This window comes from Apium graveolens, chromosome 9 (assembly GCF_009905375.1).
Source record: "Apium graveolens cultivar Ventura chromosome 9, ASM990537v1, whole genome shotgun sequence".
Lineage (NCBI taxonomy): Eukaryota > Viridiplantae > Streptophyta > Magnoliopsida > Apiales > Apiaceae > Apium > Apium graveolens.
The window spans coordinates 22170046-22188911 of record NC_133655.1 but is presented as its reverse complement, the minus strand read 5'-3'; the positions used below and the strand labels follow the sequence as shown (position 1 = coordinate 22188911).

Below are 18866 nucleotides of genomic sequence, written 5' to 3'. Positions count from 1 at the left end.
CAAATGAGTAATTTAATTAATTTGATCAAAAATTGGTAAAACTTAAAAGTGACAAAATAAGCGAGGAATAGGTTAAAAAGCATTGTCTGAAATTTAAGCAGTAAATTCAAGTCCTGTACGTAAAATGTCAAAAGACTACAAGATAATCTTTATCATATTATCTCATTCCAGTTCAAGATTTCCGATATATAGAGAGAGAGGCCATTGTTAACTCAAAAAACACCACAACAATGGTGGTGGTGACATCTATCAACACCACTTGTACTTTATCTCCTTGTAATAATAACACTCTTCATTCATCCTCTGCAAGCTCAAACTCAAACTTGTACACTTTTATCTGCAAGCCTACTTCACCATCTTTGCTTTACTTGCAACAACTCTGTAACAATAGAAACCCCATAAGGCCTAAGAATTGTAGCTCAAGTAATGGAATCTTGGTAGTTAAGGGTTACATGGAAGACTCAAACTCTGTGTCTGGTTTTGCTAATAAGGTTATTGGAGCACTTCCTTTAGTTGGCCTTGTTGCTAGAATTTTTAGTGATGTTGGTGGTGTTGGTGGCGATGTTGTCGATTTCGCAGAGTTTAGGAGGAGAGTAGGCAATAATTCTTCTGTTAATGATTCTAGAGCTTTTATTGATTTTCAAGAAAGAAGAGGCCGGGTAATTTTTATCCTTTTGTTTGTTGGTTTACTTGTTCTTGTTGAATTTTTGTGGATTAGTATTTGCTAGGTAATATTGCGACTGTTACATGATTTTGTGTGTAAACCTAATTGAAGATACCTTGTTTGTTTAGGTTTTAGAGTTAATTTAGCGTTTAAGATGTACGCAGATATTACCTCGGATCATGGTTAGTATAGGGTAAATAAGTACAGATGACTTGGTATTTTGGTGTCTCCAGATGCTATATTAGTAATTAGTATCACTGACATATGATATTTTATGAAAATGCTAGTTAGATCTTGTATTGAAATGCTATGTCATGATTGTCTTTGTGATTGTTTTCTTGTAGTTTTTTTGGGTTACTTTTGTAACAAAAATTAAATATATCAGGCTCTATGAAATCGGATCCTATATCACATCCAAAAAATACCCACACACCTATGCCTACTACGAGGCTTGAACCCTAAAACCACTAAGGGTGAGTTTCTGCAAATGCTAGGGTGAAATGTTATGAATCTATTGATCTTGTAGTCACTTGAACATTTGCATTATTTTTGTAGGCAGGGGATCCTATTTATGTGCTTGCATGCTGTTGGTTAGCAGCTGTTGGAGCTGGTCTGCTCAAATCTGAGGAAATTTTGGAGGGGGTATCAAGGCTTAGGCTTTCCAATGATATCGAGTTTGAGGAAGAGACATTTCTTGCATTGATGAAAGAGGCAAAAGAGGTTGGTTACTCTTTTTGCGTTCAACCCGTCCGTGTTTTTATTAGATAAAGAAAACGCACACACACCTAATTGCAACAAGAATGTGCGTTAGGAGTGCAAACCGTTGTCTACATATTGATAAATAATATAAGCAGAGGCTTTGAGGTCGTCACTATACTTTTAATTACATGAAATTCTGTAGGCTTAACTCGTGATGATATATTTTCCAACCTCATATGTGTTTAATTCTATGGCAAATTAATTACATTTAGCTAAGCGCTAAGAAGTTACATAAAGCATATCCCTTTTCACCCCTTACTCAACATAGGGTACGCTTGCTGCTCCCAGCAATGGTTGCCTATTACACGGCTCAAGAACTCCGGTCGAGGCTGACACTCGCCCCGAAGACAGGAATGTTAAGTCGAGATCTTTATGTTGTTTGGGACCTATGGCAGCCTGTTATTGCTTTCTGCACTAAACTTTTGGAATTGGAGAGAAGCCTGCTTTAGGAAAGGTGGAAGAGTTGAGATAAGGTGGATTAGGAAATTTGATCCTAAACTCTATGTTAGATGGCATTACGTGCTTTGCAACCTTAGCTGTCAAAGACTTGTGAATTCCCGTATGTTGGAGCAAATTGGGTGGAGGCTTATGATCCACCTTTTGGAAGAAAAAAAATTTGAATGGCTGTTTGATAATGAGATGGAAGCAGAGGAGTCTTTGGTATGTAGGCTAGTCAAAGGTCTCTATGATAAATGACATTATATCTTGTTTGATTGATATTGCCACCTAGAACTGGTAGTCAACTATAAGTTTGATTACATCACGTTCAGTTGGAGCTGGGCAGCCGCTTGCTGTAATAGCTTGCTTCTCGGGTGGCTCGCTCGCATCTATCTTTTATTCAAGCCATCTTTTTGGAGTCGTTTTGGTGGTGGCGTAGTATTAGCAGTTCTTGTGAAGATTGATCGAAAGGATTGCCTATTGATTTTCCATAGCGAGTGAAGTGAAAGCAGTAAGCGGTCCTGAAAACAATCTCATAAGAAGATATAATAAGCAGTGATAGGACACCTACAGAATACAGATACCAAAGTTGTGCTCAGCCATTGAGATGGACAAAAAATTGTCATATTTTAGTTAAGTACTTGAGTGCTTCTGTCAGATTTGTACTCCAGATAAAATTCATTGTTGGTGAATAATGTTTAAACCATGCATTCTTAAAACCAAGTCTGATACAGAAATTTGATTAAGACATGAGTGATTCTTAAAACACTCGCTTGTGTAACAACTGAAAGGGTCGCATATATGTATCACATATTATCATCCACTCCAGTCTATCCATTATGACACAGTCATTAGCTGCTGCATAATTGAATAGCAGATTAGGAAACAAAGTGTCGAAAACTTTAAACAATTTGGTCAGAGTCCAACTTCCCTGCAATCTACTTATGAAGTGCGTTTATATACCTGCAGTCTACTTATAAAGTTCGTTTATATACCTGCAGAGACGATCCAAATCAAAAACTCCGGCTCCTACCATCCCAATTGAAGCTCGAGCGGAGAAAGCTATGGAAGCAATATATGTTTGCTGTTTTGGAAGGGACCCGATAGAAGAAGTGGATGAGAGATTACTATGCATCATGCTAGCTGTTGTTTTTCCATCAGTTGGAAAATCAGAAATAAATAGGATTGTTAGTGACAAGGCAAATAGAGTTGCTGAAGGAGTTGAAGACAAATATCCGGAGCCCAAACCTCTTTCAAAAGAAGCTGTACAACTGCAGATGAAGGACTTGCAGTTTCTTAGACAGAATAGTGAGACCTAAATGGCTGCTCATATCTTTGATGTTCTGTTTTCAGATTTCAAAGTGTGATTTGTAAAAGAATTATTTTCTGCTTTCCACCGTATTTACATAGTGAAAATACGAAACTGTGGTTTTAGACCACACATTGTGTCTAAGCACACGAAAAATATTGAAGTGAAGGGAGTTTAAGTTTATAGACTGGTTAGTTTTGGAATTCTGTTTATTTGGACTGTGCAAATAAACCATTCACTTGAAATGAAGCTATATTTGCTCAGGTGTTTGTGAGCTTAAGTCTTAAACTGGACAAGTACACATCAGATAGCACATACGCTATTAAAACAAGGGCAGATGAGCAAGTTTTAACAGCGTGTACCAACAATGTCGCGGGTCTTCCGCCCAAAAAAAAACATGCAACAAGACTAGATTAAAGGAGCGTTTTGATGGTTAGTTTCTTATTGAGAATGGGAATGAGGGGGATGGTTTAAACGAGAATGATATGGTATTCTAAGGGATGTTCTGGGAATAATTTATCCACCAAGAAGGAAAGAGGATAATCCAAATACTAACACATAAATTGAGGTTTCGTTTCATGTATTAACCGTAAACCCAAAATCCCATAATAGTTATGCAAGAGTCTCTTTATTTAGCACAATAATTTAAGAGTAACTAATAAATTGTTATTTATTACCCAACACCTCTTAGTATAGTAGTATCTCTGTCGCTGCCTTTACTTGATGTTTGAGTATTCGGATCTTGTCACGGAAAGCAGTAAGAGGAACAATGTTTTTATAAAATTTATCTACACTTTCAGGCAACTTGCTAATACTGGTCAGCAGATTACAATATTTACCTGAGTCTGTAGAACTAATAAAATTTAGATGTATGTCCAACAAAAGTTGGCCTACAGACTTCAGAACATAAATATTTCCATGATCACTTTTATATACATGACAACAAAAGAGTACCAGAAATTAACCAAACTATATGCTCAAATATGAATCATGCTTTCAAATATGGTCATACAACTTGGCTGCTCAATAGCTGTCTTTTATACCTGCTTGGGTGGTAGTATGATAACTACCAGCAAAACACATGATGAATAACCAGATGCATAATTAACGAAAACTACATAGCACGGTAGAGCATTAGGTTGTTGAGTTTTATTAAAAACAAGTTCATTTGTTTCATCACAACAGGGAAGGAAACATGACTTATTGATTCAAGACAACTTATTAAAACATAACATCCAGGAGAACAATATCTCAGTACACATCCATTAGCGCAAACTGCAAAACAAGAATCTACCGATACTGGGGTGCTAATTCACCCTCTTTTACTATATAGTGCTGAGCAGGGAAATCTTCTCCCTTGAAGTACCTATCTAGCATGTCCTTGACTCCAGCAGCATATCGCAACTGCACAGTCATCATTTACATATACATTAGTAATATCTTCAACATAAAACAATGTAAAAAAACAGTTGATGGAATTGTATCTGAAGACCTGCGCATCAATGGTGGTGCCTGAAATATGAGGGGTCATAGCTTGGTTTGGCATGTAACGCCATGGATGATCCTTTGGAGCAGGTTGTGGGTACCAAACATCTCCACTATAACCTATATTCAGACTCAGGATAAAAACCATGATTAGAGGTTGATGCACAGCGGATAGTTTAAGCGGGGACATTTGCACATTAGGTTAAGTAGAATATATACAAGAACTATATAGAATTTTTCCTCACGCTTAAAATTATTAACATATTATATAGGACTTTGAAACTTGCCTGCTATATGTCCAGTGGAACAAGCATCAACGACTGCTTGTGTATCCATAATAGCTCCTCGAGCGTTGTTAACTATAAGAACCCCTTTCTTCAACTTGGATATCTTAGCTTTGTCAAACAATCCCCTATGTTACAGATATTTACTGGTAAGTACAATTTTCTTGTATTGCTGAAGGGCAAATTATCAAGACATCTTAAGTTTCAAAGTTGGGCAAACGATTCTTACTTGGTTTTCTCAGTCAAGGGAGTGTTGATGACTATTATGTCACATTTTGGAAGCATCTTATCAAGATCCTCCTCAAACTGCGCCCCTATTTGGTTCTCGATTTCTGGTTCCATCTTGAGGCGATCATGATAAAGGAGATTACAATTAAAAGGCTTCAACCTCTGGAGTAAAAGCCTCCCAATACGTCCCGCGCCAACAGTTCCGACAGTTTTACCTTCAAGATCATAAGCTCTGTGCGCGATTTGTGCAACATTCCATTCGCCATTAACAACCTGATGGTATCCGGGCAAGAAATTTCTAACAAGAATGAGGATTCTCATGAGCTCATCTTCTGCAACAGAAACAGTATTGCTTCCAGTAACCTCTGCAACTGTCAACCCAGCTGCAGCTGCAGCATTCAGATCAATATGGTCGGATCCAATTCCAGCTGTGAGCAATAGCTGCAAATTTTTTGCCTTCTTAATTCTTTCAGCCGTAACATAGGCGGGATGGAAGGGAGTACTTATGAGGACATGAAGATCAGGAATATGTTTCTCCAATTCTGAAATCAGGAAGAGCACATAATATATAAATGCTACAAATCATTCAGTCAACAATGTAAGCTGGATCTCGAGAAAAATCATCAAACAAAATGCTACAGTTTAACGATCTTGCACATAGTCTGTATCATATGAAGGTATAGAGGTAGTGGCAATGGTATTTCCCTACAACATAGCGCATTTTACTAACATGAGAACTATGTATTGCAATAAGCATATGAAATGAAAAAAAGATTCTGAACTGTAATTAGCAAAAAAAATAATCTGAACTGCCCTTTATGGTACATGTAAAATAAATCCCATGGTGCAGGGTGACCACAGACACCTCAGTTGTCTATCTAGTCATCTTTTCCAGATCCATATATAGCTATGACACCATCATTTCAGCTTTAATGTAGTATAGGATTAGTAAGTTTTTCTTGAGTTTAGACAACACTTCTTAAAATATTATATATTACTCTGTAAAGTGTAAACTATACTTCTTTGTTTGTAAAAAGAAGACTTTAGTAAACCAAACACCGACTTCATCGTCCAACACACTTTTTCCTATGCAACTATATGATGGATTGACAATAAGACCAAGGTTCTAACTTAACTAAAAATGTAGCTCAACGATCAATAAATCTTACCGCAATCAGGTCCTTCCTTATCATCAGTGACTATGTATTGGTGGCCTTTCGATTCCAGCCACTCACGAATGCCTAAAGCATTCTCAGCACAACCGAGAAAATTGGGATTAGCAGAAGCATATTCATTTGCCTTGTAGAAGACTCCAACAATTTTCTTGCTCTCTGCGGAAGCCTGATTAATTATGGAAACGACAATTAGAAAAAGAGTAAAAAATACAATTTAATTATTTACTAGTTGTAAAAGGAGGAACTTGTAAGAATCAGCGGGGCTTCAATAAAAAGTTACCGTGCCTTTATATATGCTCCTACTAAGAATTCAACTGAAAATCACGAGATTCTGGTCATTTTGTAACACTGGACCACGATTTTTAATTATTTTAATATAAATATAATAGGAGTCTGATTCCTACTGGCTCAGTCATCAAAACTGAAGTATGTAGTATAATTTGCAGGTTATTAAATATCATGTAAAAAAATACCTAAATGATTTTATAGAGTTCAAGTGAAGTAGATCAGCCTGATCCTAAGTGTTAAACTATAATTCAGAGAGAGAGAGAGAGAGAGGCGTACAGAGAATAATCTAGAAGTAAGGGATGAAGAAGAAGCAGAGTAACGGTGGGAAGCTAAAGCACGAATTGCAGAAGAAGCACCACGTCTCAGCGCCATTTTTATGTATCTCTTTCGATCGATCACAAAAGCAAATTATACTATTAAATAGTAGTAATAATTAGGGAGGGGGAGGGGATATAAAGGGTGATGTGTTTTGTGGAGAGAGGAAAGAGAGACACGCAACTTGATTTATACTAGTAAGGTACACGATGATTTTAGAGATGACACACTCACATTCGCTGAACCTATCTGCTAACTTTGTCTATGTAATACACTTTGATTTTTCGTAGAGTTGCCAAAACAGATTTCGGTTTCGTTCTTGTAACGTACAGTTTAGCTACTCCCACTCGCACACCCTCCTCTATTATTTACATTTACATACACCTAATGCATGCATCCGGATAATACAACTAACATATTTTTGTTGTTTATTTATATTATCCAATATTTATTTATCCACACTATAACATTTTTCATTTTAGAGTTGGTATTTTAGCACTCTATTCTCGCAAAACTTTAAAAATACTTCGTCCGTCTATTTTTTATTTTCACATTTAACTTTTGTGCGGTCAAATTGATCAAAATTTGATTAAAATTTGATTAAAATTTAATCAATTAATAAAATAAAAAAGTTATATCATTATATTATATAGAATATTTATGCTATTTAATATGTAATTTTCAAGTTTTAAAAATGATATAATAATAACTTTTAATCCTTGATAAAAAAATTAGTCAATTTTATCGATATAAATAAAAATATGACAATTAAAAAGGGACGGAGGAAGAGTTCATACAAAAATTAATTTTCCCATTTATCTGTATTAAGAATGAATTTTCTACCCTCTCTCATCCATACAATTAAGCCTACATACCACCAAAAAAAAGAGGGTCTTGGGCCAGCTCATCTTGTTATTATCACTCATAATGTCATATATAGGGTATAATGGGATATTAAAATCTTTCATTTGGAAAAATATAATTGCTTCGGACTTTGAATTATATTTATAACATAACCAAATTGATTCGAAATTGTTATAAGTTCCATCTGATTCCCATGAAATCTTGTGAAATTATAAATTATGCTCGAAGGGCAAATTAGATTGAAATCATTATTGTTAAATTGTAAGATACAACTAAATTATATTCATCCTCTAATACTTAGTCTTACCAATGAACTTGTAATTCATTCTTGGAATGTCCATATCCATGATCAAATAATTACACTTTCAGGCACGCACATCATTTTATCAATGACCTGGATTTCTGGATTATATAAACCAAAGCTAATACCTTGAATCTTAATCCCCGGGAGCCTATAAAACATTGGCACAAATGCACAACAATATTTTACACCATTTAAAAGAATAAATAAGAAACAGACTCCAGTCTAAGATAGTGAAGAAAGGTACAACGAATAAAAAATGATCAGTAGCCTTCCCCAGTAGATTACTGAGTCAAGTAAATAAGAAATTCTAACAAAAAAAAAGTGAACAAGACAGCAGAATTTTAAATCTCACGTCACTCAGTTGAGAATACAATGATTTTGCATCGGTCAAGGCTAACGATTCAACCAACCGTAGAGAATATATGCTGATATTTTACAAGTCATGAACCCGCTGCCTCCTATATCCATTCCTGCTAGTAACATCATCTTTCAAAAAGCTAATGAAGAAATTTATGCAAAAAGCTAAAGATGTATATCCTCCTCAGCAATCTTCAGTAATATGGTTCATCTGCACCAAACAGACACATTAGTTCAATAGTTCCAAACTGGCTCCGTAGTTCACTAGTCTAGCTGGTACTAATTCCATGCACAGATTAATGTGGGGTGCATGTGTGTGAATAGTGATGATATAACATCTATTTTAAGAACCCAAAATATCCTCAATTACCACTGATAAACTGTATTGAGCATGTTACTCGTGTACACGTTTGTCAGTGGGAAAAAAATCACAAGTAAATACAGGATCTATAACATATAACCAACAAAAAAATGTAATTTTTTATCGAGTAAAAATGAAAAAAGTAACATATAACCAACAAAAAAAATGTAATTCTTTATTTAGTAAAAATGAAAAAAGTAGTTGAGGCTACTAGTCCATACCATCATTATCATCAGCCATGTTGAAGTCGTCTTCATCATCATCAAAAACTTCATTCTGCATATAGGTCAGAATTTCATAAGTTGTTTCTTTCAGGAAATAAAGGTGATACTTTTGGCAGTCAATTTAAATAGACAAATTCACTCATTTTCAGTGGGTGGAAAGTGAGAAACTGTTATTTATTAAGCCAGAAAAATAGTAACAGTCATTTTCTGTAGGCAAGAGCATGTACACGCATACAAGAGAGAAGGGATGCCACAAGGTTGCTACTTCCACAGTTCATAATTAACCTATTCATGGCCCAACCGCCCAATGACATTGTATCACCCCTACTCACAGCAGAAGACAGTGAAGAGAGCAATTTGATGTGCAAAAAATAGGAGGGGGAGATAAAGATGAAGATTAAAAATAATTTGTCATCTTCTCCTCCATCGGTAAATGGAGGTCAATGCCAGTCATCTTTTGTGGATTAGAATTTAGTAGCTCCAAGTAGCTACTCTTCTTTTTTCCTTTTTTTCTGCAATGCCAATTGCTAAAGAATCTTTAGATTTAACATAATATTCATCTGAACAGTAAGTTCATCTTTATCAGCTGAGACGAAAGAACTATTGGCTTTCACTTGGCATTACACAATCCTATTTGCTTTCTAGAGAGCAGAGGGTAGTAGAAATTGGTCCACTTCCTAAACAATTAATCATGTACAAGCTATATATACACAATACATATACTTGTAGAATTATTTAAAATTGCACCCGGGCACTTTTCTACCTGCTCGTAATCACCATCATCGCTGTATTCTTCTTCTTCCTCTTCGACTTTTTCCTCATCCTCTTCTGCAGCATCACCTTCTTTCTTATCAGTTTCCGCCTTCATGCAAGTCATTTTAGAGTTTGACAGATAAACAAAAGTCAACCAATATTTATTTCTATACATATACCTCCATCAATTACTGTTCTTAAATATTGAAGTTCAGTATTCTGTTATGACTGAAACAAGATACAGGTAATATTGGAAAAAGTAAAAAAAAATAAATACCTTGGACTTCTTTTCAAGCTCCTCAAAGATATCCAACTTTTGCATATCTGTCACAAATTCAGTAAATTAAACTCCAGTTCTGTTGTTTGCTACTAATATAGTGGAACTTATAACTTCTTAATCTCATTAAACAAGAGCTACTCACAACCTAGTACCAACAGATATCTCTTGATTAAATGCAGATGTTGTCCAGACCCATCACTCAGTAAGCTATGATTATACGAGTGTTCAAAGTAAAAGTGAAAATAGAACTAAAAATTTAGCTTGAACTACAAAAAAGTACTGATTGCCAAGGACTGTTCCTTGCTAGACAACTAATAATGGATTCATATTCAATAGTCATCATGGACACCATAGATGGTCTACCAGCACAGGCTGTACCTTATGAACTAAAGCACCCAACCATCAACAAGAAGCTAACCAGTAACCACGGAATTTTCAGAAATGTTATTAAGTTGTATCAATTGTTATTTATGATTTTCTCTTTTATCTTTCATTTAAACGACTGTATCACACAACTGGGGATTAATATGCATTTTTCCTGTGCCTTCTTTTATTTATTGTTTAGTTTAACTCTTCTTGTTTACGTCAATTTCTAAATTTCGCTTTTAATTTCTATAGGCTTTCACATTTACTTGCAAACTTCATCGGTGACAACATCTTTCTGTTCATGATGAAAATTACAGACTAACGGAATTTGATCAAGTAGAAATGTCATCAAAAACTGTAATAAGATGATAGGAAAAAAACATGTCTTCGAGTGCTTAAAAAAATTGATAGTTTATTTTTTTTTCAATTAAAGATCTACAAGAATGCTGCTTCACTACATTCTATTAAATTATCTGATAGGAATAGGATATTGTAAATGTTCAAAGGATTGACCACGAGACATTAACAACATTACAACATATGAAACCTTCGAATAATTACTTGGAAGTGAAAGGTTTAGAAACAAGATATAGCAAAGAGCAAAAGGTATTAAGGAATCGATTATTCATCTAACCTGACTCCTGATTCCATCGCACTCGCTTTCGCCCACGTTGGTGCCTTACAGCTGTTGCAATTAGTCAAGAAATTTAACCATAAAAAACATATGGCAGATGATAATCTGAATTGAATAAGGTGTGACTGGTGATAAGCATCTTCACCTAGTTCTGCAGGAACGTATTCATCAGTCATCCTTATGTAGTCCGAAAGTGAGGGTTTATGCCTAATTTTTTTTGAATCCTTAGCAGAATACCTTTCGACATCTATGCTTTCATGGCCTATCATATACATTTGTGATAGATACTTAAGATTCCTTAAGTGGATGTAGAGACTACCAGAAACATAGTTAACAGAAAAATATTGGTTTACAGAATAAATCAACAACAATCTACATTAAAAATGATCAAATTGATGGCCTGCATTATCTGATAAGTAACAAAGAACTTAAGTACTATTAATTATTATGTTAATTATTATCTACTGTTGTATAAATTTAAGATCAGATTGTAATTAGTTATTAGTATAATATATAATTAGTAGGAATACTCCAGAATTAGGATAATTGTGTCAGTAGTTATCTTCTACTTGGGATTTCCCATTTAATAGTGTTTGGATTAGTAATTTTATTGATAGGGTAAATCATACCCTCCCCACCCCTGGGGATTTCATATCATTCACATTCCCATACCCTTCATTCTTTTGATGGAATTTCCAATTCCTAACAATAAAATTACTGATCCAAACACTATCAAATGAAGTTGAGGTTCTGATTCCCGTTATCCGGGCTCATTAACCGTGAACCGAACATGACTATTAGATTTGGGTAGTACTGGTTTAGATCCACTAGAAAAACAGTTGTAATCACTACTCAAGTCAAGTTCATTTGATTATTAACTTATCACTGGATTTTTTCACTATTGTCAATTCAAAGGATCTCACATAACTTTTCCTAAATTTCTAGACTCTTGAATACCAACACAGAGAAGCTTACACAACTACTTCAGACTTCTTAATTTATTAAAAACAAGGGTGTCTATACCTCTTAGAGAATCATAAATGTGGTATATTTATGCAAAGCATCTACTAACTAATTTATTATCACTAAATTCCTTATTTAGAATTTATTAGTAAACACTTCTGCAGCTAATCACAGAGAAGTAGATTTTTCGCCACCAAATACCTTTAATGTTACTGCAAATTCCTTGTCGGTTTAACAAGAAAGCATAACATAAGGTCAGCTTTATTCAGCCGGATTCCTTACAATACTGGGTTTTTAGGTTTAAATTTCTAAATAATATACTCGCACGTGTGTGTGTGTGTGCGCGGGTGCAAGTGTAGTTGTTTCACCCCTCCAATTTTATGTGTCAAGTATATCAATATTTGTGTTCGTCAATCTTACCCTCATATGCTATGATTAGGTGTAATAAGCAATATTAATTTTGAATTTGTCCATCTATTTCCTGTGGGATATTTTAAAAATATACGTGACTAAATTTTATTTTATTTTGCGGTAGGAAATCTAGAAAGTAATATATATATACACACACACACACATATATATATATATATATTTAATTACAATATATCCGGAACAATACAAAGAATTGTAGGATGAAATTTGGTACCCATACTCCCATCTAATTTATCCATTGACAGTGCGTTTGGCATGCCAAACCTTAACCTCCCCCTAAAATAAGCCTTTCCATAATGCATAATTAACATATAACCAATACCATAATTTCTCTACATAGTGCATACATTTCTGCCACTTTGCTAAATTGCATGTTCAAGAAAATTAGTATTTTGGTCAGGCTTACCTTCAATCTCGTTTCCCACCCCCTTGTAATTATACGGAGATAATTTCCATGACATTTGCAACCTGTAGCTCCAAGAAAAAGAAACCAGGTCTTGTTTCACATTTTGGACATCGGGCAAATTCTCGATTTTCTATCAAAATCACAGAGTATAAGTAAGAAAGGAAAACAAAAGTTGGGAGTTAGTTCGTAACTACAAATCCATGCTGGTAATCTATCATGTTTCATGTTTTACTTGTTTGACACTTTGACTTGATTCAGCTTCACAAACCAAAATGATGTAGCCACCACTGTAATATAACTTTTCCATACTTTGAATCCAATCCTAATCAGAATTTCTATAAATTTCTAATAGTCATAATAATTAATTCCATGAAATGTTTAGCTGTTTAAAGATTAATTAACATATTGGTGTCAGTTTTATCAGTGTTCATAGGATCAGATGGATTTCAAATAATGAAGCTAAGGGAATTTTTTGTGGTAAAAATCAGTGACATTCCTGATCGGTTGAACCCTTGTAATTACAAATCAACAGGCGATGATATAAAGGTTTCACAGGATTCATTGAGCATTTCACATTAGCCACCAATTTGGATGTTCAAGATATTCTGCATCTAACTTTTACTACTGGAAAATTTATGTGTATTTTATCAGTGCGAATTTTGATCATCGTAAATTGCATATAAAACTGATATGGTGTGAACGAGAAAACTACACAAACAGAAGAATAATAATTACGCTAAAGAACCAAAAGACAGTCAGTGCTTACTGGAAATAGTTCAAACTTAATTTTTTCTGCATGGCAGGGACCACCGCCGCCGCCAAATCTACCACCACGTCCTCGGCCTCTAAAAGCCATCTATTAGCACAACACAACCAAATATTAAGTTATGGTGCTGCCAGTACATATATGTCCATAATATAGAGATTTAGTGAATCTTCAAAAATGCAACAAAATAATTTAAGTAAATTTGTATATCACTTCCATAACTAACGGTTACAAATTTATGACAAGTTTAACAAGTTACTCCTATTTACTACCTGCATATAATTCAAAATACAACTTCAAAGAAAAAGTTGCAGGTGGCAATTGTAATCTATATTAAAGAGAGAGATGCCCCCCTTCTCTCCAACTTTTGGATCCTAAACCCTATTTTCATTATAGCCGCCACCTAAATTTCCGTCAGATCTAATAATATAGCTTTCACGAACTTATATTTCTCATTTCTCTTCTCACTCTTTTACCCAAACCACTTTTAATCACTGGTCAATCAGATCAATACTTTCCCTTCACTAATCCCTGCTTTTGTTTGCTCTTCCCACACTTTCGTTTTCATTCTCCGTTTTTAACTAATGGGCAGTCAAGACAATAATGCTTATTCAGATAGAGTGGCTGTTGGACACTTCAGTGAACGTCTAAAGGACCTCAATGGTGGTACTACCAAATTCCCGGCATAAATGTAGCAAAAAGGAAAAAAACAAACTGAAGCAAACCAATATCAATAGAAATTGATACTTTACAGAAAAGATCAACCAATACTTATTAACGAGGCCAATAGCCAGCGATTTGATTCCTAAATAGCTCAGCAATCAGCATGGCAAGGGAGGGTGGAATCGACATGACTCAGAAGAGCAAATATTAGCAAAACGATGTGAGCTTCGAAAAAATAGAAAGTTAAAGAAATTAAATACTTGGGAGTCTATACGAGGAAACAGGAAAGGAGAGCTATGATACGGCTGCTCAAAGTGAAAATGTTTGAGTTTTGAACGAGGGGTGTCTAGGTTAGGGCTAAAACTGCTGTCAAAATATCTATATTATATAATGTCAAACTAATGCATTAGAGTATTACCTCGAAACATTGAAATTTTGCGGTTTATAGTTTCAAGGTCTTGCCGCTTGCATCTTACTATTTTGTTACAATGTTGATAAACTAGTTTGTTTAAACATTATCAATATTTATTTCCTTTATTGGCTTCTACATATTTTTTATTTTTTATATAATCTAACAAAGATATAAAAATGTTAATAACTTAAAATACAACTCCAACTAAACACATATATAAACTTGATTAAAAAGAAATTATTAAAGACAACCAAAAAGACCTAGTTATACAACAAACCGAATAAAAATAATATGTTCTTTAGCCGTAAAATTCAGGTTTTGTGCATAATTTAGCACGCCCTGAGCTAAAACCCTGGTTCCACAGCTACTCACACACACGTAACTAGCTACTTGGAACATAGAAAACTTCGAAACAGTTTCAAATAGGGGTCACATGAACATTATACAAATCAAATTCCAAATATATATACACGCGAATAAGACGAGATGGCTTCCTGAAAAAATACTAATGTATTATGAATGTAGAGAGAGAGAGAGATGTGTGTGTGTACGAGAGAGATTACTAAGGAAAAGAGATTCTTATGAATTTGTTGAAATTAAGCACTGATGTATATTAATTGCACGCCTGCCTGGGAGATTTTATAAGAGAACTGTCCGGTTCAGAAAGAATTGAGAAGTGGCTGCAAGCCTAACGCCCCTGTTTTGTGTGTGTTTTTTCCTTCTGTTCCTGCTAAAACCCGGTTTTATAATAAGGTTATGTTTATGTTTTATATTATTTATTATTAGTAATTTTTTAATCTAATGTTAAACAACTTAATTGCAATTAGTGGTATATGGAACATATGTTAGCAGTTGGCTCAGAACATCAAAGAACTACAAATCCATTTAATAGATAAAATCATCAAACAAACACAATATAACTCGCTCCGAACAATACACTTATAAAGAGACTAGCAGCAACTGAAAATGAGCTGATCAAACATTGCAATCGTAAAATTCAAATGTCTACTGCTAATTACCTACAGAATCACGATTTAATCAACACGATTTGAAAGAAGAAAGTTGATATTCGGTAATAATCAAAACATGTAGAATACAATCACATAATCTCCACCGTGATTTAACACTTGCGATGCAGCAAAGACTAGAAAAACCAAAGACTAGAAAAACAACGCGGTGTCATAATCTCTAATTCAATTTAAATAAATTCCTCACAATTTTATGATAATCAACTAATTTGCTTTTAAGACGACGCACAAATACGCACATATCTACTTAAATAAATCAGGATTGTGCCAAAAATTGCACCAATAATCGAAAACCGGAGCAAAATGCTTACTAGTTGGTTTTTAGTTTATCCGTATACAGTCGATTTAACCGAGGGAATATAGTGAGACCTGGTGCAATCGCTTGTGGTGGGCAGCCGATTGCTTGTGGAGAGAGAGATGTGTACGCGAGAGATTCTTACCAATTGTTCAGAGAGAATTGATAAGTGGCTGCAGCCTGCAAGCCAGCGCCCCCCTGTTTTGCGTGTTTTTTTCTTCTGTTACTTGCCAGAACCCTTTTACAATAAGGTTTTGTTTACTTTTTATATTATTCATTCATATTATTATTAGTAATTTACTATTTTATAATTACTTAATTGTCAATGTATTAATTTAATTAGCATAATAACCCGTGCGAGATATGGGTTATTTTCTAAAGTTTTTTATACATGCAATTATAATGATTTTAGTTATATTCTTATTTATAAATGTTGTATAATATCTAACGTATTTATGTGTATTATTTTCATACAAGACATTACTAAATTACACAATTACACAATTACACAATATTTCCAATATAGCTTATTAAGAAAAATATATATTTGTGTTTGTGTTGTATAACTGTATTTAATGATTGAATATAATTGGGTAGTCAGTGTACGTTTGAAATGAAACAAATAAACTTAATATGTAAAATGTCGTTGATATGTTTACAAAGAAAAAGTTAAAAACTAACATATATGTTGAATACAGAGTTGACCAAAAATTTTGAGTTTTATTTAAATAAACTATATAACTCGTCTATATTATTCTGAGTTCTCTACTAACTTATAATTAACTTACTCAATTTAAAAAGATAAAAAATGAATAATTGAATTCAGAATTACTTGCAATCATAATATAAAATTTACATTATTGTTAATATAAAAGTTGATTTTAATGAAAAATGTTAGTTTTTGATATTTAACGTATGTATTTTTGGAAAAATGTTAGTTTTTTTACACTACTCTTAACAAAATACAATTAAGTTATATGTGTTTATGTTAGCATGTGAATTATCGTATGTTACATTTCTTAGGAAATTACGATGGTTTCAATTATTTATATGCTAAATATCTGATTTATGTACATATATAATCATTATTAATATTTAGTGAGACAATTGATTAGTTAAATAACATGTATTTATAATTTATTCAAAAATTAAAATTATGTAATAAATAAATTGCAATAATTTATATATGGTATTCATATTATCACTAACAAAAAATTCATATCTGTTTTTTACGCGACCGAGTATCAATCATGTAACATAAAAATAAATTATATATTGTAAGACTTATTATTATTGATGTTCATGATTTTTTTCAAGAATTTGAAGGAAAAATTGTAATTATATTGTTATTTAAACTATTTTTAAGTTTCTTTCATTACAACTGTAATATTTCTTCATATAATAATTTGATAATATTGTATGTTATTCTCCTAAAATTAAATATTTTTCAATTTGATAAAGTTTTATAAATATTAGTTGAACTGGTTAATTTCTTCAAATTATTGAACAATATATATTTTTTTTAAATGGTATAAAATGTATTGAATCAAATGCTACAATATAGTATAGATATAACTTTTATTTGAATAATTCAAAATATTAAAATAATTCAAAATATTTGTACAATATTATCTTGATAAATAAATATTGTTCATCTAAAAGAATTCTTTTTAAAATGCTAGTTTTTTTAAAGTGAAAAATGAAAAATATATCTATTTAATATAATATCGTAGTTTTAACAAATCTCGTGAGATATCATATCAAATTTCAAATATTTTTAAAATTGGGACAAGTCCCAAAACACTATTGCGCTAACAGTGAAATTAGTAATTTTAATACAAATAATCAATTGACTTGATCCTATAAATACCTCAAACACATTAATTTATATTAATATAAGATATCAAAAAATTTCACATTATTGGTAAGATATTCTCGTCGAACTTGTTTACTAAACGTAGAATGTGAAAATGTTTTTCGGCTAGTCATGTAGTCAAATTTCGAGTATTTTTTGAATAATGGACCAAATTCTGATTTCAAATTCAAAATAAACTAAAATTCATTGACTCATTATAATTTGAACTTATCTAAATATTTAATACCAATCTAGATTATTTATATATAGGCGATTCTGTTTTCAATATTTTCTTTAAAAATTATATATGTACATTTTAATTAGTTTTTATAATAAAAAATATGTTAAAAATATATGAGATATATTTTCAAACTAAAAAATAATAATAAATAAGATAATAATACATTTATGTACTATACCTAACTTTATATCTGGAATTCAGTGCTTTAAAATTAATTTGTGCGAATATTTAAGTAACTATCATTTTTTTTGCGGAATTCAAGTAACTATCTTTAAAGTCAAATAAAAGATTTTTTTAGCACAATTACATATTATGTGTTTGATAAAAAGAAACATGTGACAATATGTATAGAAAAATGAAGCAACTCGAGTTTGATTTCCACAAAACACAACTTTTATATAAATATTAAAAATAGGAGTAATTTAGTCTTTTTAATGAGACTTTTTAATCTCAAAATATTATTTCCTTGTTGTGCTATTATATATAGAAGGGATTTTTAATAAAAAGTCATAACAAAATAAATTATTTAGTTTTGCAACCTAAATACGTTTTTGACAAACCATCAATATTCGACATGACATAATAAAACAGAGATCCCAGAAATTCAAAGCCACAGGATGTAACAAAAAAAGTTGTGCAAATCAATTATAAAATTTGGTGAAAGGTACAGAATCATGATTCCATGATGGTTTGTCCTGGCGTCATTTTATCCTAATT

General features: G+C 32.8%; 3 protein-coding genes across 10 annotated transcripts; 1 reads left to right on the top strand and 2 right to left on the bottom strand.

Annotated features, from left to right (window-relative positions):
- Positions 1-151: 151 nt before the first annotated feature.
- Positions 152-3373, top strand: LOC141684656 (photosystem I assembly factor PSA3, chloroplastic). Its single transcript, XM_074489730.1, has 3 exons — positions 152-659; positions 1220-1384; positions 2863-3373. Exons 1-3 carry the CDS (start codon positions 231-233, stop codon positions 3178-3180), a joined length of 912 nt encoding a protein of 303 aa, XP_074345831.1. The 5' UTR covers positions 152-230; the 3' UTR covers positions 3181-3373.
- A 924-nt stretch (positions 3374-4297) lies between these two features.
- On the bottom strand, positions 4298-7238 carry LOC141684655 (formate dehydrogenase, mitochondrial). Its single transcript, XM_074489729.1, has 6 exons — positions 6907-7238; positions 6337-6508; positions 5169-5709; positions 4943-5067; positions 4663-4775; positions 4298-4574 (listed from the first exon to the last, which is right to left on the bottom strand). The coding sequence occupies exons 1-6, from the start codon at positions 7000-7002 to the stop codon at positions 4461-4463; spliced, it is 1161 nt and encodes a 386-aa protein (XP_074345830.1). The 5' UTR covers positions 7003-7238; the 3' UTR covers positions 4298-4460.
- A 1043-nt stretch (positions 7239-8281) lies between these two features.
- LOC141684278 (uncharacterized) lies at positions 8282-16310 on the bottom strand. Of its 8 annotated transcripts, none has more exons than XM_074489186.1 (10): positions 16070-16280; positions 15360-15460; positions 13656-13745; positions 12890-13019; positions 11234-11350; positions 11089-11139; positions 10086-10132; positions 9819-9917; positions 9053-9107; positions 8282-8681 (listed from the first exon to the last, which is right to left on the bottom strand). In XM_074489186.1, the coding sequence occupies exons 3-10, from the start codon at positions 13743-13745 to the stop codon at positions 8665-8667; spliced, it is 606 nt and encodes a 201-aa protein (XP_074345287.1). In that variant the 5' UTR covers positions 15360-15460; positions 16070-16280; the 3' UTR covers positions 8282-8664. The 8 variants fall into 8 exon arrangements, with proteins under 8 accessions (XP_074345287.1, XP_074345288.1, XP_074345290.1 ...); XM_074489187.1 differs by having other exon boundaries at positions 15360-15457; XM_074489189.1 differs by having other exon boundaries at positions 15360-15457; positions 16199-16225.
- Positions 16311-18866: the final 2556 nt, after the last annotated feature.